At 38.4% G+C, this 25,324-nt stretch overlaps 1 protein-coding gene across 4 annotated transcripts in view; it reads right to left on the bottom strand.

The window, feature by feature from the left end:
- Positions 1–25,324, bottom strand: part of trmt11 (tRNA methyltransferase 11 homolog) — a 59,209-nt gene that overhangs the window by 13,210 nt on the left and 20,675 nt on the right. The window contains exons 8-13 of one of the 4 annotated variants that reach the window (XR_007957015.1): positions 24,778–24,858; positions 19,827–19,991; positions 18,032–18,104; positions 15,170–15,264; positions 9,052–9,172; positions 5,273–6,742 (exon numbers count right to left, since the gene is read on the bottom strand). Coding sequence is in view for 2 of the 4 variants with exons in the window: in XM_052024784.1 (XP_051880744.1) it covers positions 6,722–6,742; positions 9,052–9,172; positions 15,133–15,264; positions 18,032–18,104; positions 19,827–19,991; positions 24,778–24,858 (593 nt within the window). In the remaining 2 variants the exon portion in view is untranslated. Of the gene's footprint in view, positions 1–5,272; positions 6,743–9,051; positions 9,173–15,132; positions 15,265–18,031; positions 18,105–19,826; positions 19,992–24,777; positions 24,859–25,324 lie in introns of those variants that run through there. The other 3 variants (XM_052024784.1, XR_007957014.1, XM_052024783.1) reach the window with 3 other exon arrangements.

Below are 25,324 nucleotides of genomic sequence, written 5' to 3'. Positions count from 1 at the left end.
TCTTTTTTAATATTTATATATGGTATTTCAACTTGATTATAGATGCATGTAACACTTTTTACGTCCTATAAAATGCTTGTAAGGCTAATTAAAAAGTCTCTTTGTTTTCTTCTGATTTGTTATCTGTGATAATATGTAAGTGCGTTTGGCTGCTCAACCACCAGGGATTCCTTGAAATGATGACCCACAGCCACTGAAGAAGAAAACGGGAAACTTATACTTCAGAGATTTATAGGTTTTGTTAAGACATTTAATTAGCCCATTTGCTATCTCTAGAACTGTCTAGAGAAACAAAATTCTCTAGAAAAGTCTACAAAATTCTCTAGAATTTTGTTGACTTTTCTAGAGAATTTTGTTTGTGATGATGTAACTGCATTCTCAGAAGGTACACATTTCATGTCATTCTCCAAGGTTTGTTACCACGGTATGATACACATTAAAAGCATTACATTTTCCTTTTAAAAAGGGAACTCTTGCTATTTAGTATTCTATAACCATCAAAAGAACCAACTCTTGGCAGGTCCATGAAAGAAAGGCTTCAATAATGAGAAACAGTGATAGCCCACTCAAATAGCTCCATATTTTTTGCAGACAAATATGTAACGTTAAATAACAAAATAAAATGATTTCATATCTGGGCAACAGCACGAGTTTTAGCTGCAAGGTTTTGCTCTACGCAATGCTAAATAAAGAAATCTAATAGCATTTCTGGCAAATTTCCAACATGTATGTATGTTTTCCAAAAATGACAAATTGACTAAGACCTTCAGAAGATGAGAAAAAATTTCCATTGTATCTCAGTCAATTCACTATAACCAGAAACCATGCCAGTCATAGGTTTAATCCCTGATCTGGATAAGTAGAAGCACTAAAATTGTAATCAATGTTCATATGCTGCAGAAAGAAAAGCAAGGGGAAGTGTTTCTGCTCAAAATCCATACTGAGTGACCACTATTCAATACTGCATCTTCAAGGAGACAATCAGAATTAGTTAGGATGCCATTCACAATCAAAATGCAACCCAAAATTCACCATCTATGTTCATAGACTAAGAATCCCAACTTGCATTGCATAACAGTCAACAACTGCACATGGTACATCAGAGCATATGATCCGTCCCTTAAATATCTCCAATGACTTTGTGTTGCAACTTCTCAGTCTTTCATGCCTGTGTTACGAACCAGCAACAAAAGAAACACACTGAGTCATGATTCAGTGTTAAAAACTACTTTATTATTAACTACTTATGATAATAAGTAAAAATGTTAGAATGTTAGAAGTAAAAATGTTAAACCTTGAACATTAACCCCAAAAACTAAACTCTTAGTGTGTGTGTGGCAAAGTCCCAAACTCCAAGTCCAGGAATGGTTCTTAAAGTTCAGTTCAGCAAGCCATAAGGTGAAACATGAGCAAAGGCTTCTTCAACAACCACTGTTGTCTGAAGATAAGACGTAGATGTAGAGAACATAGAGAGAGTAATTACGAAATCCAAATGTTCCACGATGGAACCCAAACAACACCTCAGTGTTTACTCGGTAGTGACTTCCTCACCCCGAAAAGCATCCAAATCGTGGCCGTCCACACAAATACCTGTTTTCTTCTATAGATCAGCAACAAAGTGAACTCCACCGGATTACTCCCAATTTCCATACGTGGATTGTAGTAACAGACACAGTTATTGATTCTCGTCCATCGATAGAGAAAACTAGCAGGCTGGTGTCTCTCTCCCTTTTCTCTCTCTCTCTTCTCTGACTGACTTTGACTGCCTTCTTCAACAATGTAATTACGTCCTTTATCTTCTGTTGATGTAGGCACGCCACACACACACCACTATGCTCTATCTTAAAGGGACATTCACCGAGTCCATAACACCTGTCTCTTTCTCAAAGTCATATTTTAGAAGCTCTTTCTTCTTTCCTATTAGGATAATCTGATGTTGATATTAGGACATAACATTGGCTGCAGGCTAAATTTGTTGGGGATGGGGAAGTATTAGGGAGGGGAGATCTTCCTAAGAAAATCTGGCTGCCAGCAGACCTCTCTTCCCTCACAAAGCTATATCCTGAACATAACTCTCACAACCAGAATTCCTTGTATCCCTTCACCTTACCATTATACATTTCACATTCCTTTTATACCTTCACTCCCAACTCTTACCAACAGCAGATGATCAATGGTTGAGAGTGCAAATTATCCAATTCATTGTTGCAGCAGAAGACTAATTGCCCAATAGAAGGATGAGATACTGCTCCCAGATGCTGGCAATGTATAGCAGATCAAGCACAGGATGATCCAAGCATGAGTGGGATAAAGAATTACAAGGGCAACCAGAAATGCAAGGCCACATTTGCCAACTGAATAGAGCACATTCCACAAAGCAATCAACCAATTGCCATCTGCAATGTATAGGAAATGCTGATTGTTGAGAATGGATATCAGATTTCCGGTATTCATACTTTCACTTAAGGATAGAATGAAGTGTTTAATGTTTTAGAACCTCATTCAATAAAATCAATTTTCAACTGCATAGTTAAAGTTGCTAAGTATAGGCCAGAGGATGTCTTAACTAAGTAGTATAATGCTCCAGTCAGACCACATCTTCAGTTCAGTCAATAACAGTCAATCAAGCATTGGAGGTAGTCGAAGGACCAACCTCTAATATTCGAGGTCTGAGTTATGAGAAAGGACAAAAGAATATCAGGCGTTTCAGTCTAAAAAGGCAGATATCAGAGAAATAATCCCACAGAAATAGGTATGATATTGTTAAATAGGAAAGACAATAGAATGCTGCTGCATGGAGCAACCTGGGTATCATCTTCAATGAAACACAAAGTTAGCATGCAGGCATTTCAAATAATTAAAGCAGCAATTAGTACTTTGGACCTTATTGCAAAGGGATGGAGCTACCATGCACTGATGAGACAATACCTGGCGTAATTTGTACACTTTGGGTTTCCTTATTTAAGGAGAGATTTAATTGTAATGGAGGCAGTTCCGAGAAGGTTCACTGGGTTGATTCCTGGGATGAAGGGGACTATCTTATGAGGAAAGATTGAGCAGGTTGGACCTATGATCGCTGTATTTGTAAGGATGAATGTGATACTATGAATCATATAAGATTCTGAGGAGACTTGCCAGGGTTGATGGTGAAGAATGTTTCCCCTCATGGCGAAAGATAAAACTAGAAGGCACAATTTCTGAATACAGGGTCGCCAGTTAAGACATAGGGATTTCTTCTCCAACAGGGATTTGTATTTTTGGAGTTCTCCATTTCAGAGAGATGCAGAGGTTGTCATTAAATATATTCAAGGCTGAGACAGATTTTAGTACGGTAAGGGAGTCAAGACTCAAGTAGAACATGCAGGAAATCAGAGTTGAAGCCAAAATGATATCAGCCGGTGTTATTGAATGCCGAAGCAGGCTTAAGAAGCCACATGGCCTATTCCTAACTTGCATCTTTAATTTAATCCCAACCCATAGCTTTTCAATGCAACAGATTCTACTTTCACCACTTTTTTCATATCTTTGCAGGTCTAGGTGTGAAAGTATTTGTCCTCATTCCCTCTCTAGCTTCTTTGTCAGTTATTTAATCTATCATCTCTGGTTACCAACCCATATGGCAGAAGAAACAGTGTCTCTCTAACTGCACTATTAAAATTCATAATTTTTAATAACTCTCTACAATGCCACTTAACCTTTTTAGGTATGGCATGTATCCAATGGGCTTTACTTAATTATCGACTTGCCACCTTCAAAGATTTATATACATCTACAGGTTCTTCTGGTTCTTGAAACACCCCACCAATATCATCAAGATAGCACCTTTCACATTCTTCCTCCCAAGGTCCATTACTTTACACATCTCTACAATAAAATGCATCTGCCATGCTGCATCTGTAAGGAGGCCTTGCATGTAAACAGTCATCAAAACTTGGAATGGATTCCCAAATACAGTAATGAGGGCAAGAACCCTGGAATGATTTAGTAACCACCTAAATACTAAGACAATTGTACGTTTCTTTTCTTGCAGGACCTCTGTGACCTGAATGACCCTATTTTAAATTCTTTGAAGACTTTTGCAAAGAAAGGTTTGTTTTTAATCATGTGATGAACTGCAGTCTCACAATGCGAATATAGTAAAACTCCAATGACTGTGCACCCTCAGGACTTTGGTGGTGCCGAACTAGCAGATTTTCCAGACTAGTGGATGTTACTTGCATCATCCCGACACACTTTTATTTCAATATTTTTTTTAACATGTTGCTCAGTAGTATAAATTTTTCCAGTGAGCCCAGTAGGGTTAAGGGGAATGTGGGAACTAGAACCTGGGAAATAAAAGTTTCAGCTTGTGTGTTTCAGCTCATCAAACCCCAGACCCTGGCTTCGGCCGTACATTCGGCCCACGTTCTGGATCTTGGCACCAGCCACAAGCCTACATTCCGGTCGCCTGGTATTCCCAACCCTGGCTCCAGCCACATACCCAGCCAACCCTGCAAGTAGGTGGATCCACAGATAGAATAAAGAGGTTTTAGTGTAGCAATGCGTGAGCCAGATTCTGAAACATCAGGATTTCCAGAAAATCAGATACTGGAATATTGGAGTTTTACTATGTAAAATTTGGCATTTATGCTGTAATGCCAAAGCTACACAGCTAATACTGCCTTTACTGATGCAATAAATTGATCAATTATGTAAAATCAACAGAATAGAGAATACAACTTGTCTGATAGGACATAGAATTTAATTCATGTTATTTTGTTCGCACTATACTTGTCAGTACAGGAAACCTATGGATCAGACTTTCGTAATCCAGATAAGAATGATTTCCAAATCTAATTCAGATAACAATCATAAACCACAATGACCTAAATCTTGTGATTATTATTATCTGATAGATATATTCCAATCATCCTTCCTTTCACATTTTAAATTTTTCACTGTTGTTCAAATGGACAATTTTTCCAAGTGTAAGGCCAACTAAAATGTGCTTCCAACAGTGTGGTAATAGCTAGCACATATTACAAAAGATCAAGAACATAGTGTGCTGGAATCAGTGGTTACATCTGAAACAGCACTGAAGGGTAATTTATATTTTTATATAAATAGAGAGTTTTTTTTTAAACAACCAGTAAGGCTGCCATTAAGAAAGACTGCCAATGTGCTCTCATCAGAAACTGGTATAATTCATAATTTATGTGAAGATTCAGAATGTTAATGGAGATGATAGGGCAGTCTTATCTGCTTGCTTGTTTGGATCACTCTTTAAGCAAATCGCAATCATTCAGCACCAGTTTAATTAATTCACCTTCATGCAAGTGCAAACTTGAAGAAAATTTCTCACCAGCTCAAGTCAGTGAATAGTTTCAATTTATATATTTAACCAAACATGAACTAGCTCTTTCAAGAGTCCATTTTCAGAAGATAAAGTGCTTTCAAATGAGGCTGATTACAGCTCCCACATGGAAATAGTCCATACATAAAGCAGGCATGAAGATTGGAGTGGGGAGGAGCACTGAACTGCAGAAATGAATGCCAATGTGTTGCCTCGGGTTCTATGCCCAAGCAATGCCAGAAGACATGGCTGCCTAGCACAGTGTCAATAAAAATCAAAATATCTGCAAACAGGGGACAAAAACCACCCCTTTCATTGAAGAGGGATCTGAGTGGGCAATCAGGCAGCTGCACCTTAAAACAGTACACAGACCAGACACAGAAGTAGTACTTCACTTTAAAATTAGACTAATCTTCTCTTTACCACCTACCAATCATAAGAGTTTTAATATAACACATGCAATAACTCCTATTGATAGAGAGCACTCATCTTAAATTCCTCTTTTCCATCAGGAGTAGAAAAACATCAGACAGCCAAACGGTAAAGAACAGAACATATCTGAAGTGGTCCGGCACAAAGTCATGTTTGGATTTCTGACCACATTTAGCAGTCACTTATATTAAAATATTGCTACTGAATTACACTGAGCCCACAACTTCAATTTCCAGAAAGACTATTGGCTAGGAATGAGAAAAAATAAATTGAAGCTTCTGCCCAGATGAATCCCATTGGGGTGCCAGCAGATCACACATTAAAGTGCAAGAACCAACTCGGTTGACCACTCAACTGGCCAGTTTCCACAATGAAAGCTGTGGGTGGGAGAAGGGCAGTCAGAGGTCATGACTAAGTTATTCAAAAGGGGAAAACTTCTGCCATACATTCAAGCTATCAGTTCAACAACTCATCAAACACTAAAAGGTGAAGTCAGGTCTGTATCACAGTGTTTGTGCAAGTTGTTTTTGATGTTACGAAGAGCTGTAGAGATTAAAGTGAATTTCCCTAAAAATAGTATTCTATTATTTGGCATGTTACCTCTAAAATAAGTCTCTTTGATCATTTTATTAGTTGACAATTATTCTAACTTACTGTTCAGATTGCCTTACAGAAGACAACAGTGAAGTACAGAGGTACCCAGAAGATTACAGAAAGGCTTCAACACAGGGGGCTTCATGTTAATGGCTTGGATTTTATGGCGAAATGTTGGCATTTTCTTGTACATCTGAGAATCACTTTAGGATCTCCACACAAAATGTGGAAAGTCTTAAGTTGTAGTCTGCTGTTCACTGCTGATTTTGCAAAAGCTCCCTGATGCTGGATTCCTCATGGAGTTCAGTAAGGAAGCATGAACAGCCTGGCCCAGGCTGGACAGTGCAAGGACTGCTTCATCATTCACTCCAGAGAGGGGAACGGCTACAGAGAATTAAGATGAGAGTTACTTAATTTAGAAATTTGTAAGTGCTTTTGAAATGTTTCTTAAATGTTTAAAACATTTTTTTTGAAGTTTTTAAACCTTTTTCCAATTATTTAAATTTTTTAAAAAATTCTCAATAGCTTTTGAAACTTACTGTCAAATGCATTCAGCATTTTGACAGCTAAGCTACCTAAATTCGATTTTTTCTTTTTCTCTATGCGTCCCTCCCCACCCACTTATGATCCCGTTAGATCACAAAGGCTCTGTTTGTTAACTATGACGAAATCAAGCAGACTCAGTACTCCAAACTGCCACAAGAGAAACCTCACTAAGGATCAGCCCTGATGCAGGGTCCTGACCCAAAATGTTGACCTTCCCTTTGTCTCCACAGATGCTGCTTGACCCACTGTTTGTTTTTTGCTCGACATTCCAGTATCAGCAGTCTATAGTGTCTCCTATGGATAAACTTGTTTGGTGATCTGTGGTAAGCACGCTGACTGCAAATCTGGGCCTATCCACCCACAATATACTTTGTGAAATTAGATATTGGGGATTAATTTAGGCTTCTGGGCTTCTGATCTAGGGACTGGTGATAGGGGAGGCCAGTGATGCTGACCCTGAGAGAATTACAAGTGCCAGCCATTAACCCCACTTCAGGTTACCAATGCTACTTGCTGCAAGTCCAGATATTCTTCAAACAAACAGAAAAAATCCTTCATGGGAGGTTATATATCCTACAGAGGCATAGCTTCCTGTCCCGAGCAACTTTGCTATCAAAAGATTCACAGATCCTGGCAGAGGACCTCAGTTGCTTCGAAGACAATAATTAAATGGCGTGGAGTGTCAAGGGAATCACAGGGAAGTTGTTCCCAAGTGATGATCACAGACTCATTAGGTCACTGAAATGTTCCCACCACTTTAACGTATACTCAATCATCAATAACACAACTTCTCTACTCTAATTCGCACAGAGGTTTCACTCGTTCTTGTAGGGCAATTGCCAAAAACATTTAAATCAAAGCAAGAACAGCTCTGCTCGCAGTATGATGAAACACAATGCAGTTCATTAAAATGATGATGAAATATTTACAGCTGTCTAAAATTTTAAAATAATGTTCTCAGTGACCGTAGGGAAGACTGACTTAACAAAGACATCCATCATAATCCATGCAATATATCTACTTAAAATGCATCCATAGTATCAAGTTACATTTTTAATAAAGAAATCTTATTTTCAAATTGCAAAGCAGAAAAACAGCCTGAGGCACACTGCTTTAGAGTTAACATAAGCATCTCAGAATAATACAGCTCCAATTACATTTGACTGAGGCTTCATCCAAATGAAATAGCTATTTTTTCATGGATAAAAAGGTCTCTTGTGTTTTATTAGATTTTAAATTAATTGTGGTCTGAGCAAACAGCTACAAGTACACCAGAGGATGATGCTGTGAAGCAGTGGGACAGGAAGAGAAAATACAAAAAGAACAGATAGACAAGTACTTTGAAGCTGTGAGCACAATCCTTCTATCACAGATAAGCAAGATAAAAAATTGCTAGGAATTGCAGATATACAGTTGAACTGCAGTTGTTTCCAAGACAGAAAAATGCAGGTTCTTATCTAAAAAAAAGACCAGTTGGCCCATCAAACCACTCTTTCTGCAGATCATGTGCATTCCACTCTATCACAAACCCCAGTCACCTCATTTGCTCTGCTGAGGAGAATTCTTGAAGTTTCTCTCTGCTCACTCATAATTAAATAAAACAAAATTCCTGAATATCTCAAGAAGAAAAACCTGCAAATTCTGGAAGTCTAAAGTCAAGTACCCACTATCTGTACTCTCCGCATATTCCGATATGACCAGCCACGTTACCCATATCTTCGCTTCTGTTCTGGAATATCTGACTTTACATCCTACCACAGTTATCCTGCACTTACTGTACATCCTGAACTGGAACTTCCCAACATTCTGCCATCTTTGTGTGCAAATGTTCTTGCAACTTTCCATCCTGTTCCTGACCAAATATTTCTGCAGCTCTTTTTAAAAGATATTAATCATTTCAGAATTAAATAATTTGAAGGGCAATTCACATAACCACTACATGGGAGAGAACTATTTTCCTGATCCCAAATCTGCTCAATTTTTTTCAGATCACACAAGATCAATAATTTATGTATTATTTTCTAAACAAAAATAAAATGTAAATAAAAGCATAATTGCATAACTTTTCTATATCACCTGATGAATGCAGATAATTAAAAGTAATCCCTTTTCAAGACAAAAGAGGAACAGAAGTTGAGCTTTCATACCTCAAATTCTTTCACCTTTTCCATTGTTATTAGCTGTCGAGATGTATGAGTTGTAAGTGACTGTTCACAGTTACTAATTAGCTTCAGGCAAGGATGCTGAGGGATAACATCTTCAGAGTAGCTGAAATAAGACAAAATAGGCAAACGTTAAACGTAGTCTAAGGAATGACAATTCTCAAACAGACATCTTTGAAGGCTCTGTTCATTCCATGACCCATACCTTGTATTTTTATGCATTAGCAGGAAGACAACTCGTGTAGGTCAGATCAAACAATGCAGTATCCAAGTGGCACAAGAGTGGAATAATTTCTACAAAGCCATAATTTTACTCTGAATGTTCGGTTGTAAAAATCCACCTTCTCCTATTACAGTATTAGTACATTGAAAGTACAATCTGTGAATCCTGATGCCATCTTATTTCCCATTTACATGCTGTAGTCAATTACAGATTCACATACATCTCTTGGCTAGAGTGCATATCAAAAGAGGCATGATACAGAACATTATTTTTTCCTCATCTGTATTTATTTCTGGTCACAAATGTATGGTGTTTTCAAAACAAGAAGATTATCAGTACAATGAGTACATTGGTATGTTGCAGCTGTATAAAACTTTGGTCAGGTGACATTTGGAGTATAGTGTGCAGTTCTGGTCACCAAACTATAGAAAAGTGCAGATAATGTTATGATGTTCTCAGGGAAGTGGAGGTCCAGCAGTCTTTTAGCATTCTCCTTGATACATCCTGCATGGGGTGCTCAAGTGGAATTACAAGACAGCATTAAACATTTTATGGAAATATATAACTTCTATTGCCAGGGATATTTGCATGTGTTAACTCTTGCATTCTTGCCATTATGAATTTCTTAAGTCACAAAACAAATATTATAAAAAAAATAAACATTCAATTGCTTTGAATGTTATATTCCTTTGAAGATCATAGTTTTTTTATGTTGTTGGTTAAAAACACCAACCTAGAAAAAAAAGCAAGTTAAAGGAAAGGTTTTCTCAATTTCTTTTCATTATAGGGATGTACTATCGAATAAGTTTTGCTTTGGAGTTTCTTTTCCACTGTTTACTGTGACCATGACAGCCATAAAATTTAATCCTGCCACTCAAACACAGCCAACGGATAATGCAATAGGACTTTAGCTCTACTTTGGAAGATAAACAAATCTTATCACATTATAGTAACACTGGCAGAATTAGACCAGCATTCAAAAATTCATCAGTGCCATAATGATAAAACATCAAGGCCATAATATGTAATAAGGGTTAGAGAATTAATTCTCAGTTCAAAAATAAGCTAAATGATAGAAGCTATGTCACAGGTTTAAAGATCTTAATAATGAAAAATTTTAAAACAAAATTTAATTAATCACTGATAACCATCAATTTGTTAATAAAATTCAGCTGGATAAGCTAAATTTGGGGTGCAGTGGCTTTGACTACAAAGATTCCTGGCCCAGTACCAGCCAAGTTTGTGCTCCCATCTCATATCACTTCTCACCCCCCTCAAATCTGATCACCCCAAGATCCAGCAAGATATCTAATACGGAGATGGAAATGAAGAAGTAGAAGATAATTATCAATGTGTCCCAAATCTTCCAATGATGTGTCACATATCACTGTTGCTGGATATGGAGTCACACTGATAGTAACCATTAGGAATTTTGCAAATTTACATGGTCTGTCATTTATGACAAGTAAAAACAGCAAAGTGAGAGGAATAAAGAAAAGACAAGATATGATCCTCTAACACTTATTTACCTGCATGTGTAGGAATACATGCTCTTAAGACTTAGACACTGTAATCCCTGGACACCAATAGCAAAAAGGATCACGGCAGCCCTATGATAAATTTTCTTGCGCAACAATGAAGCGGCTGATCAGTTATGACACTTAAAATACACATGATCTTTGAATCTACAGAACACATTGCACCACAAAGATTTACTCTGTGCACTACCTGCAATTAAATCATAACTGCAATAATTATAAATCAGTTTACAGCAACTTCTTGAACATAGAACGTCTTTCCTCACAAGGTCTGCAGATCTTATAGTTGTGAGGCTGATTCCCCTTAATGTGCACGGGACCAAGCAGGCAACATTTAAAGATCTGTAGACTTGACCAATGAATACATTTCTATTACATTATATGAATTTCAGTTTTACACTCATTTTTTTCTGATTTAGCTGAATTATTGGTTTACAGCACCCCCATCTGGCATTATTTAACAAGTGCATGATATTTGAAAGTTGGAAGCCTCAGTTAATATAAATGCACAGACTACCCACCCACCAGTCTCATCAGGCACTTCTAGACCCATTTTTAGAAGAGTGTGGTTCCAACATTGGCTTCATCAGTCTCCACAGAAGCCACAAAAATGGAGTGGGGCCAAGTCCTCCTCAGTCCTAAGGGACTGCCCAAGAAAGGGTCACTCAGCCCAAGCCTAAAATAACTATTTAAAAAATGGAAACAAATGGTATTAATCTTCAAAGGAGTGGATGTATAGAGAAACCCAAGTGTACAAAATGCACCAATTGCTACAGACATGAGTACCAATAAAAATAATCTTAAAAAACATTTTACACAAAGGAACACAAATACAAAAACGAGGAGCTGGAGGAGAATGGTTACATGCAGTCATGAGACAGTCAGAGTAATGAATCTAATTTTGGGCAACCCTAGCAAAAGAATATTAAAGTTCTGGAAGAGTGCCACATTGATAAGATTATATATTTATGATGAAACATGAGTAAGTTATTAGTTTTTATACACAAGGACACAGGTGTTTTATATATATATATATACACACACACACACATATACACACACACACATACATACACACATACATATATATATACACACACACACACACACACACACACACACACACACCAGACTGATAGAAAAAAAAGGACTGGTGAGGATAAATAGTTAAAGATCACTTTACTATTTAATGAATCATTAACAAGGGACCCAAACTCAGGGTTTGTGCTTTCAGAGTGAGATTTACTCAGTTTCCTCTAACCAGAGTTAAATCTGAGCACACACTCAAATTTTGCAAAAACGTACGAGTTAGAACACCTTATATTAAAAGACTCAAAAATAACACCCTATTAACAATTGTTATGTGGCCTACTCAATTTCCATAATGGTTTACAGACAGATAGCTACCAGATCGTGGATAAGCCTCTCTTTAAAATGGAGATTTTAAACAGAGCTCTTTTTATTTGTGATCCTTGAAGCAAGTGGAAAAATGTGAGCCACACAAGGTCTCGTTTTGTATGTACTGCCAGGCTGATTGGTACTTCTCCGTCCACAAGTTAATAGTGGGTTACATAACTTTAAATATCCTGTGGCTCTTTGACTCTATTTACTTCAGCCAGATATTTAGATGATACATGCTGTACCCACGCAACTTCTGAATGCACACTTTGGCATGAAGTGTACTTTTATAGCTTCATGGCAAGCAAATAATCTGAAAATAAATTCTAAACTATTTTATGCATCATTTCTAAAATGAATATCAGCAACATTTCAATAACGTGGGGATTTAAGGCTGATGGAAATTATGTTCTAACAGAAATTGAAATAACAAATGAGGATATATTTCAGGATACTGCATGATACGATAAACAGCATTACTCAAGTGAACTTTTAAGTATCTCAACCCATCAGATGTTCATTTAGCTACATTAAAGAATATGTTCATCATGGGGCTGACTCTAACAAAGCACTTGTAACATTTGAGCAAAACTTGCTGTCTTTCAGCAGTAACATCTGAAATTTACAAGTATTTTATAAAAGCTAGATTTTATGGCATGTTTCAATCTATGAAATCATATTATTACTTCCAACATTTGGTACATGTTTGTTTTCAACAGGAAAAATCTATTTAAGTTGGTTTTTTTGCAATGCAAATGAATGAGAGTACTTTGCACACTCTGCCACGTGGAACAAAAGTGCAAGATAACATCCTGAAGATATGAATAATGTTCTAACATTACAATATTGGGCAGCTTATCTGACTTGTGAAATGTTTCTGATTACACAATCGTTGTTAGAGTATTAAGGTACCAGAAGCATGTGCGAGACCATTCCTGTGAACAGCATTACAAGAAACACCCAACTGAATACTTGGAGTGTACCACAATTCAACCAACCCACTCATCTGCCCCATCAAGCACCACCCATCTCACCTCTGACAAGATCTGCCAATCTCATATTGTACTCATCAGTCACTTCATAACACAAAGAACTGGTGTGAAAGCAAGTCAGCCTTGACTCCAGGGTACTGTCACAAGCGATTAGGCAGATAATTGTATTCCATTGTTTGCAGAATTTTTTTTTACTTATATCAACATGGATGCCAAGTAAAAAGAGAAGCGCTGTGCTGTTGTACAATTTCAACTATGGTATTTGCTTCCTGTTGAATTCACCCATGGGGAAATGCTCTACTTCTACAAGGTTTAAAGCGCTGACATTTCAATTGTGCAATTTTATCTCTCCTCCCAACTATCACCCCAACAAAAATAACTCACTTTGCATTATCTGTCTATATTTTTCTGCTTAATGAAATATTTAATTGAAACATGGTGTCAATATGACAAAACATTAACACAGTGTCCACTTTATGGGGGAATGGGTTCAATGGTATAAATCCTTAAACAGAATTTCAAAGTTCTATTTCCACCTGAAAAACACAATGATGCTAGAGGAACCCAGCAGGCCAGGCAGCATCTGTGGAGAAAAGCAGGTGGTCAACATTTCGGGTCAGGACCCTTCTTCAGGACTGAAGGTGGGAAAAGGGGAAGCCCAATATATAGGAGGGAAAAGCAGAGGAGTGATAGGTGGACACAAGGTGGTGATAGGTTGATGCAAGTAAGAAATAGTGATAGGCAGGTGCGGGGGAGAAGGGAAGAGCAGATCCACCGGGGGATGGGTCAAAGGTAAGGAGGAAAATAAAAGGGTAGAAAAAAGGAGATAGGCTAGGAAAGGGAAGAAAAGATTCGGCATGGTTGTACCCACCTTTCTTGGAATGGACTACTTTTATGACATGCACTTCCTAAACAAGTAAGAGTTTTTCCTATTCAAAATATCATAGAACATTACAGCACAGCACAGGCCCTTTGGCCCATGATGTTGTGCTGACATTTTATCCTGCTCTAAGATCTATCTAACCCTTCCCTCCCACATAGCCCTCCATTTTTCTTTCTATCATTCACGTGGCTATCAAAGAATCTCTTAAATGTCCCTGATGTATCTGCCCCCACAACCTCTGCCAGCAGTGCATTATACGCACCCATCACTCTGTGTAAAGAAAACTTGCCTCTTACATCCCCCTTATACCTTCCTCCAATCACCTTAAAATTATGTCCCCTCGTGGTAGCTATTTTCGCCCTGGGAAAAAGTCTCTGACTGTCCACTCGATCTATGCTCTTATCACCTTGTAAACCTTGTTCAAGTCACCTCTCATCCTCCTTTGCTCCAAAGAGAAAAGCCCCAGCTCACTCAACCTATCCTCAGAAGACATGTTCTCCAATCCAGGCACCATCTTGGTAAATCTCCTCTGCACCCTCTCTAAAGCTTCCACATCCTTCCTATAATGAGGTGACCAGAACTGAACACAATACTCCAAGTGTGGTCTAACCAGAGTTTTATAGAGCTGCAACATTACCTGGCAGCTCTTGAACTCAATACCCTGACTAATGAAGGCCAACACACCATACACCTTCTTAACAACCCTATCAACCTGCGCGGCAATCTTGAGGGATCTATGGACGTGGACCCCAAGATCCCTGTGTTCCTCCACACTGCTAAGAGTAAACTTTTGACAACACAAACATAATAATTTTGAAGAGCACCTATTTACATACTTAGTCCAAGGAAGTGCCATCTATAACTCAAAATATACTTAGCTTCACGAGGATAGAATTGTGTTAAAATATGCAAAGATCAGTTCATTAAAAATCAAATACATGGCTAAGACAAGATTTCTTTTTACAGGTTCCTGTTAAGTTCAAAAATAAGACAGTATATTTTTCAAAAAGTGCAAAATAAGTTGATATATACTCAAGTTTATATACAGGTAGCCAGTAAACTAGCCGACCGTTCATGACCAGGTTCTCTGCAGCCAAGTTCAGTAGGTCAATAAAAATATCACTCAGATGATAATTCATGGAGACTGGGACATGACTTTCAACACTGAAAAGACAAAAACCAAACAATTCCAATCAATCATTTTTCAGGTGACATACAAACTTTTTTTTTCTAGCATTAGCAAGAAGCCCTAATTTGATTCTATTTGTTATCTACTTCTGTGTCTTGACATCAGAAGTTAGACGTATCTCTGAATGTCATAAAGGATAAATGCCAGTCTAGCACCTCCACAACCTCTTAACTGCATGATTTTGAAATGAACAATTCCAAAAAATGTGATGTTGTTTGTGGTAAAGTAAGAACAGGTAAGAAATTTTAGTACTGGCAAGTAAAAATTACATATTTCCATTTAATGTTGAACCATTCATAAGGTGAATACTAATGGGGAAGGTAATTAAAATTCTATACTCCCAAAGGGCCAATTAAATCTTAATTAACTCTCGCATTCTCTCATCCACTACTCTATGAATAAATCTATATTGATCATCCTTTCTGTGAAAAGACTTTCCTGACATCAATGCTATTTTTTTTTCTTTTTTCTGGTAATGTTTGAAATGACCTGAAACAAAAGTACAGATTCCTCCAGTTCTTCAAAACTAAACCTCACATACTAAGACATCCACAGCACCTGAACCTCTCTCTCAATGTACTAACCAGAAAAGGTATGAGACTCAAATAGTGGTTTTATCTGTACATTGAGTTTCTGTAAGAAACCCTTGCTTATTTTGTTCAGAATTTTATTATTTAGTTTGCTGATGCTTGATCTTCAGTAGCCAGAAACATTGATCATCAATACCCACAGATTACTTTAAAATTTAATCTTTATCAATTTCAGCAATTTGCGGGATACACGTTTTGCCCATTTCCACAAAGCAAAAGGACGATAAATTTGAATTCATAAATTACGGATTAGTTCCTAGCTCTCTTCCTGGAGTTAAAGATGCAGTGACCAAGAAATAAGATTGCCACCTGGTGGATGAAGTTAATACCAAGAAATAAAATTAACTGCAAAGAGAAAATGTTAATGCTGCATTAGGAAGTAGACAAGATACGGCCCAGGAAAAACTTACTCATGTCTAAAGTTCATTTAATGTCTGGCCATCCAGAACTTCATCCACAACTTGTATATAAAAGGTGGCTCAGTGGCTTCTGATGGCCCAGTTATTTAAGCCCGATGCTGTACAGCAGAGTATTACAGTTAAAATTCTGGAGCACATGGAGCCCAAACTTCCTTTTGATTCCTGGAAGCACAATTTCTCCTTCTGGCCACAATAACTTACATTTTAAACAAGCCATCAGGTAGGATCCTAATCTGCATCTTTTCATGAGATTCCTGCCCAAGTCAGATAAGTACATCAACTATTAAAGAAAACAGTAGTGCCAAAACAGCCACAGAGTGGTAAGCAAGCAGTAAGATCACTGTAAACATTTGCTTCCAATTCTGCCCAGCTACTCCCTCTCAAAAACATATTCAAGTTACTGTGTATTTAAAAAACAAAATACATAGAAACATAGAGCCTGTCCATCATTCAATGACCTTGGTTTATTTCTATCCCAGTAACATTCTCCCCTACTCTCTGCATTTCCTTTAGTCTCAAAATTTACTTATTTCCTCCTTAAATATATTCAGCAACTTGGTCTGGGTTCACCACCCTCCTCTGAGAGAAGAAATATCTCCTCATCTCAGAACTAAATCTCTTAGCTTGTAACCTGAAATATTCTGGACACCCAAGCTATGGGAAACATTTCTCTTGCATCCAATTCATTTAGTCCTATCAGAATTTTGTAACTTTCAATTAGATTCCCTCTCATTCTTCTAAATTCTTAGCACGACACTATTACAGCACCAGTAATCGGGGTTCGATTCCCGTCGCTGTCTGTAAGGAGTTTGTATGTTCTCCCATGTCTGCGTGGGTTTCCTTTGGGTGCTCCGGTTTCCTCCCACATTGCAAAGACGTACAGGTAGGTTAATTGGGTTTAAAATGGACGGCACGGACTAGTTGCGCCAGAAGGGCCTGTTACCATGCTGTAAATAAAATTTAAAAATTTAAATTTAAGTTTAAATTTAAAATTTAGTCAACCTAATCTCTCCTCATATGGCAGTTCCGCCACATTGAATCAAACTGGTGAACCTTCGTTATACTCTATGACAAGTACATCCTTTCTTAGATACTCCAAGTGCAGTCTTACTAAGGCCCTGTATATTTGTAGCAAGACATCCTTGCTCTAGTCACAAATCCCATCACTATGAAGGCCAAAATGCCATTTTCCTTATCTACTTGCTACACCTGCTTGTTTGCTTGCAGTGATTAGTGTACAAGAAGACCATTTGAGTAATACACTGCCTTTAATGTTTTTCCCTTTTTAAGTGGATCACATTTGTCCTTATTAGCCTGCATTTGCCATGCTTTTGCCCACTCAATCAATCTATTTAAGTCACTTGAAGCCTCTTTGCATCCTCCTGACAATTCACAATCCCACCAGCAGACTTCAAAATATTGCATTCTGTTCCTTCATCTAAATCATTAATAAATATTATACAAAGTGAAGGGAGCCATTTGGAGATGGGAACAGTCTCTCTTTATAATTTACTTTATACAGCAGCCAATGAAGGAAAGATATCAAGATGATACATCCCTGAGACTGCTGGAAGATTTTCTGAGAAGCAATTTTGCTGGAAGTTTTATAAAATAATTTCAAAACCCTAAATATTTTTTTAAAACTTTGGTCCGTTAACTGGTTTAAAGAGTTAAGACAGAAATAGCAATTGTATTTAAAGATTTTTAAATGTTTAAGTCAAATTTAAACTTACTATTCTTCTGCTGGTTTTATAATTCCCTTCTGTGATCCTGTTCTCCGTGTAGCTTCCCTGATACCATATGGAGCTTAAAAGAAAAGTACTTTAAGTCGTCAAAGAGGATCTTTAAATTCACACTTTTAACAATTAAGGAAGTTAACACTGCTTTACTTTCTGCTCAATTTTTGAGTGAATTTGACAACATCAAATTTAATCATCCAATGGTGTTCGGACATAAACATTTTTAAAAGCTCAACAGTAATAGTTTAATTACAGCATAAGCAAACCTTTATACAGCAAATTGATATACAAATTCGCTGATGACACCACTGTTGCTGGTAGAATCTTAGATGACAATGAGGAAGCTTACAGGAGTGAGATAGATCGGCTGGTTGAGTGGTGTTGCAACAACAACCTTGCACTCAACGTCAGCAAGACCAAGGAACTGATTGTGGATCTCAGGAAGGGGAAGTTGGAAGAACACACGCCAGTCCTCATTGAAGGGCCAGCGGTGGAAAGGGTGAGCAGCGTCAAGATCCTGGGTGTCAACATCTCCGAGGATCTACCCTGGGCCCAACACACTGATGCAATCACGAAGGAGGCACGCAGGTGGCTCTACTTTATTAGGAGTTTGAAGAGATTTGGTACGTCACCACTCTTACAAACTTCTATAGATATAGTGGAGACCATCCTGACTGGTTGCATCACAGCCTGCTATGCAGCCTCCAATGCACAGGATCATAAAAGGCTGCAGAGGGTTATAGATTCAGCCAGTCCATCACAGTCACAACCCTCCCCACCATCGAGGACATCTTCAAGAGGCAGTGCCTCAAGAAGGCGGCATCCATCATTAAGGACCCTCACCACCTGGGACATGCCTTCTTCTCATTACTACCATCAGGGAGGAGCTACAGGAGACTGAAGACCCACACTCACTGATTTAGGAACAGCTTCTTCCCCTCCACCATCAGATTTCTGAACGGTCCATGAATCTCTCATCATTCCTTTTTTTTGTACTATTTATTTAGTTTTGTAATTTATAGATTGTTATGCCTTTGTACTACATTGCTGCCACAAAACAACAAATTTCACATCATACGTCAGTGATAATAAATCTATTCTGATTGATTAGTTTGTGGTAAGATCACAAATCACAACAGAAAAAAAACATGTCCAAAGAAATAGAACCCATATTTTCAAAGGATTACCTGCAGCTCTTTCAGCTTTTTTGTACCCATATGAAGGGCTAAATCTATCATCAGTTAAGTAAATCTGCACTTTGAGGACAACTGACTTCCATGGAGAATTATACTGGAATCCACTGCAGTAATTATGTATATTACGACGACGACAAAACTTCAAGTACACCAATAGCTTTAAAGCACATCAAGATGTCCTGACAAGACGATGAACTCTAAACAAATGCAAGGCTATTGTTTCTCGTTTTCATACAATGTTCAATTTTATTTGCCAATATCCATTGAAATAATTCTCATTGGATATCATAAACTTACGAGAAGTATGCATGCAAAATGCTCATACAGAAATTACTTTATTCATTGTTCTCAACTCAGCCAATAGCCTCTCCTCATTGCTTTCATCCCAAAAAATAGGAATCTAAAAATGCCCTGCAAGGAAGCGCCAAGGCCAAATCCAAAACTGTCTCAAGCGTAGTCTAATGTACTGCTAAGCGAGATAGTGAGACAGCTGAGAACAAATTAAACAGTAAGTGATGTAAAAGATTGGTGTTCTTCTGTCCTTTAGTGCACAAAAACTTCAGTAAAATGAGGTTTCTTCAAAATTAACTTACGATCCGTAATGATTGCATCAAAAATATTCGCCTTCCTCCATATATTTTTTGAAGCATCTGAAACGAGCACATCGACATAGAATTCCTCCAGGCCATACTGCCGAAGGTTAGCCCGGATGTTCTCATCTGGTCCTCTCCATTTCTGGTTCTTCCTACTGGCCTTGCCTGCAGAGTTATAGAATGAATAATATATTAATGATCCCAAAATAACAACATCCACCTTTAGTCGAGACCACTCTTGATTTCTTAAGTAACTAACAGATGTGAAATTGTTTTTAAAACTCATTTCTATCCATATTTTCTTCATTTTACTCACTTCTAGTTATCTTCATTTCATTGTTTTTATGCTGCTGCTTCACTTTTGCATTTCATTATCCACCTATAGTTTTCTCTTTCTTTATTCTTACAAAGGGGCATTTCCAGACACCACTGCCCCCTCTAACGAGGTAGCATGCTGCTGACTTTAAAGCATTTGATCAAGCTGGGGAATTTATCAACCTGGTGTTAGTATTAGACACTTTTTGGTCAGGTACGTTGCAGGTAAATGCATAGTGCAGGCCTTCATATTTGAGAGTTTAGCACAAATAGTGGGAAACTAAAAGTTTTCAAACATTTGTGTGTGGAAAACCTTCCAAATCTTGTCCTTTGATCTTATTTCCACTTGACTTCCAGCCATGCCTCTCCCCTTTCTTTCCAGCACAAATAGGTATCAACAGCTTTTTCTTTCCTCAGGCGGTATCCCCGTCTGCGCTATCACTGCCATCCTCAAAATATTTTCAATTCATCCATCCTCTGCAATTGCTAGCAGATGTCCAAATTATTTTTTTTATCTCTGATATCCAGAACATGTCTTTGTCTCCAAGCTGGAAAATTATCCTCTTGGATATGGAAGGCTGAATACACAAGAAAATAGGAAGAGGAGTGGCCCCTTAAGACTGCTCTGCCATTTAACATGATCATCGCTGATCCATGCTGGCCTCAACTTCTCTGCTGTGCCAGTTCCCCATAACCCTCAATCTTTCAAATATTTATTTACCTACACACTGAAGAAATCTAATGATCTGGTCTCCACCACCCTTTCGGGACAGATAGAATTCCAGAGATTCACTTCTTTTTAAGAGAAGAAATTTCTATGGACCTCAGTTTTTAAAAATAGTTCCCTTATTTTGTAGCTATGTTCCCTTGTATGTGCCTCTCCCACTAGTGAAAACATCTCAACATCTACTCTTTGAAATCCCTTTAGGATTTTATATGTTTGAATAAGGTCACCCTTCATTCTTCTGAACTCCAAGGAGTACAGACCCAAACTGTCCAGCCTCTATTGAAAGGGCAACCCTCATATCCCAGGAATGGAGGAATAAAACTATCAGAAGTACAGCTGTGGGAACTTAATGAGCAAGAAGCCTGAAATGTGTGGGTTTGTGCACATTGTGACATACAGTATAAACTATTAAACTGGAGGCTCATGATTTATTGAAGACAAAAAACTTTTCAGGAGTTAACTTCAGTTTTTGTGATAACAATGAAGACACAAGATATAGATGGTACATCTTGTAATCAAAGCACCAGTGGATGTGGAGCCTCAACTGCCAGTCAGGTAGCTGACTACAAAAACACAACAGTGGGTAATGAGGTTAAAGAGCGAGAGGTATGAACAATCAGCACAGCTGCAATCAGAGGTGATCTCATCAGTCCTCTCTTAATAAACTGATTTATTTACCAATGTTTTGCTCAATGAGTTGATGATGCCAGCTTCCAAGCATGCACAAGTGCAAGCATCATCACCACACTGCAGTCAACTATCAAAGTTTGGGTAGCCTTGGTTCCAGAGTGTAGTTGTAGGTTGAACAGCTTCCCATGAGTCCTGAAGAATAGCACCACTCCCACAGTAGGTTTGATGGAGGTGAGGTACAACACTGAGGTGAGAAAAATTGAAAAAGGTATTGGGACAATGATGCAACCACGTTTGACACCACTCTTCACTGAAATTGGTTCTGTGGTAGACCCACTGATTAGTGTTGTGGTTGCACGCCATCATGGAGCAAATATCTATGGGCTAGTGAATTTGAGGAGAGTGTTCCACAATCTGTCTCCATTGATGGCCAAAGGCTATAATAAAGGTCAAAAAAAGTTGTGTATATTGGCTGATGCTGTCAACTGCACTTCATTTGAAGTAGTTACATAGTGAAGATCAGGTCCACTTTGCTTCTCACACTCATGAACTACCTACCCAAAACTCTAGCCACCGGTGAGGTTCCGGTGGAGTGGAGTTGTTAATGTGCTACCATTGTTTAAAAAGGGTAGCAAAGGCAAGCCAGGAAACTAGATGTGAGGGACAGGATCTATCAATACTTGGAGAGACAGGGTCTGATTTGGGACAGACAGCACAGCTTTGTGAGTAGGGTCTGACAAATCTCTTGGGAGTTCTTCAAGAAGGTAACCAAGCGGGTAGATTAGGATAGGGCAGTTGACATTGTCCATATGGACTTTAGCAAGGTCTTTGATAAGGGCCCTCATGGCAGGCTAGTCTGGAAGGTTAGACTGCGTGGGATCCAGGGGAGGATAGCTGATTGGATTCATAATTGGCTCAGTGGTTGGAAGCAGGGGGTGATGATCAAAAGTTGTTTCTTGGACTGCAAGCCTGTGTCTAGTGGTGTGCCATAGGGGTTGGTGCTGGGTCCTTTGTTGCTTATAATTTATATAAACTATCTGGATGTGAATATACAAGGCACGGTTGGTAAATTTGCAGATGATACTAAAGTAGGTGGTGTTGTAGACAATGTAAAAGGTTTTTAAAAATTTTCGGGAGATCTTGACTGGCTAGGTACGTGGGCCAAGGATTGGCAAATGGCCTTCAATCCAGATAAATGTGAGGTATTGCATTTTGGAAGATCAAACCAGGGTAGGACTTATACAGTGAATGGTAGGGTCTGGGGAGTGCTATGAAATAGAGGGACCTAGGATTGCAAGTTCATTGAAAGCGGTGTCACAGGTAGATAGGGTAGTGAAGAAGGCATTTGGCATGCCAGCCTTCATCAGTCAGGGCATTGAGTATAGGAGTCAGGAAGTTACGTTGCTGTTGTACAAGACGTTGGCGAGGCCGCACTTGGAGTATTGTATACAGTTTTAGTCACCCTGTTATAGGAAAGACTGCAGTAAAGATTTACCAGGATTTGCCTTGACTTGGGGGCCTGAGTTACAAGGAGAGGTTGCATAAGACTAGAACTTTATTCTCTGGAATTTAGGAGACTGAGGGGTGATCTGATAGAGGTGTACAATATCATGAGGGGTATAGACAGGGTGAAACCACAGTCTTTTTCCCAGGGAGGGGGTGCTAAGAACAAGAGGGCATAGGTTTAAGATCAGAGGTGAGGGATTTAAAAGGGACACGAGGGGCAGCTTCTTCATACAAAAGGTGGTGCGTATTTGGAATGAGCTGCCAGAGATAGTGGTTGAGGTGGGCACATTTAAAAGCTATCTAGATAGGTACATGGATAGGAGAGGTTTAGAAGACAGATGGGACTAGCTTGCTGGGCAACACAGTCAGTATGGATGAGTTGGGCCGAAGGGCCTTTTTCCGTACTGTACGACCCTATGACTCTCCACCTTTCTCCTGTCCTTGAAAAAAGAAAACTCTTTATATTTATTTTGCACCTTTCTAGTCCACACATTGTCCCAAAACTTCTTCCAGCTAATGAATTACTTAAGTGTAATTACTGTTGTAAAGTAGGCATAGTGAGTTCACACCAAGAAAAGTTAGGTGAATGACCAGATAATATGATAATTAATAAATAGAAGGCAGTCTATGTTGTTATTGGACTAGTTAAGCAGAGGTCTGGACTGATTCAAAATCAAGGCTCAGTTCCGACACAACAGCTAGAGAATATAAATATAATTGGAATGCAAATCTACTATCAGAGCTGGTGACAAAATGAAAGGATTCTTGTGAAGAAGAAAAATATTTGAATTACTAATATTCTTTCGAGAAGGAAAAATGCTGCCTTTATCTGATCTGGCTAACTGTGAAGCCAAACCCACAGAAATGTGTTAGACTTTTAACTGCCCTATGAAATTGTTGTGTAAACCAGTAAAGCAAGTGCACATTGGGACAGGAGTAAATGTTGGCCTAACCAATGCTGCCTTCACCTGCATAAAGATTTGTTCAGTGGAATGTTATCACCAATAAGCATGCAGACTGGAGCCCAACACAAGGCAGCACCTTCAGTAATGCTGAACTTATGAAGTGCCGCACTGAAGAACATATAATCTGATTGAAATAGGTCCTGCAAAGGGATCTGAACCCACAAACTTGTGGCTCAGAGGCAAGGAAAATACCATTGGACCAAGCCTTCGGCAAACCTTATCAAACTGCCTGTCAATTTACTACCATAATATCTGTATCCAAGACCCTATCCATTTTCTTTTGAGAACTTGGCTGAAGGACCTGTTTCTGTGCTGGATGACTCTAAAACTGCCTACAGACTTCCATTTAAGTGTTAAAAGGTACTCATAAATGAGCGCAAGAGACTGCAGATGCTGGAATCTGGAGCAACAAACAATCTGCTGGAAGAACTCAGCAGGTCAAGCAGCATCTGTGGGAGGAAAGGAATTGTTGACGTTTTGAGTGTAGGGTTTTGTCCCAAAACGTTGACAATTCCTTTCCTCCCACAGATGCTGCTTGACCCACTGAGTTCTTCCAGCAGATTGTTTGTTACTCATAAATGAGAATTCTTGTTTCTTTGCTGAGACCATAACTATCCAATTTAAAAATTAATTCATTTGACTCAAGTCAATTGGAAAAAAAAGTTAATCAGACCTTTTTTTTTAAAACTAAACTATAATTTATCAGGTACAGCAAAGGTAACTTACTGTTTTTTTTAAGATGGACATCAGTAAAGAGAGATTACATATGCAAGTATACCCAATGCTTAAAAAAAGACTCTGTTCTTACCACGCCCATGAATAATATTGTAGTCAATATCGGTCCCACATACATATGCTCCAAAATGAGCACAAGCCACAAGAAGACTGCCTAGAGAAAACAAAATGTGAGTATGTAACATGAACTACTGTAACAGAATATTATAACATTATATTGAACCTCAGCCAGAGTATGCCCCATCTCCCACTGGAATGCTGAAGGAATCCAAAAAAAAACTGCATTCCTAAAAAAAAAGCATAAACAGCCAACTGTATAGTAGTTCTGGAGTTTGAAAATTGATCTTAATGACTTAGTATGACCCTGAAAGATAGTCAAAGTGCTGCTAATGCACTAAGAGCAAACTGTACTGTAATGGTCCAATCTCATGATGGAACACAGGTTTGTTGATTCGTGTCATGCTGTCTCAACAACAACGAGGCTATCAACATTCACCACAACAAGTAAATCAGAAGAAATTGGTGACGCTCACAGATACACAGTTAAACATGGGAACCAGGAAATTGCTGACTGATTTGTTTTATTTCTCCACAAGCTTCACTCCAGCAATATCAATGCA

Source organism: Pristis pectinata, chromosome 10, assembly GCF_009764475.1.
Source record: "Pristis pectinata isolate sPriPec2 chromosome 10, sPriPec2.1.pri, whole genome shotgun sequence".
NCBI classification, from domain to species: domain Eukaryota; kingdom Metazoa; phylum Chordata; class Chondrichthyes; order Rhinopristiformes; family Pristidae; genus Pristis; species Pristis pectinata.
Note: the sequence above shows the minus strand (reverse complement) of the source record. Positions and strands in the feature narration are given on the sequence as shown.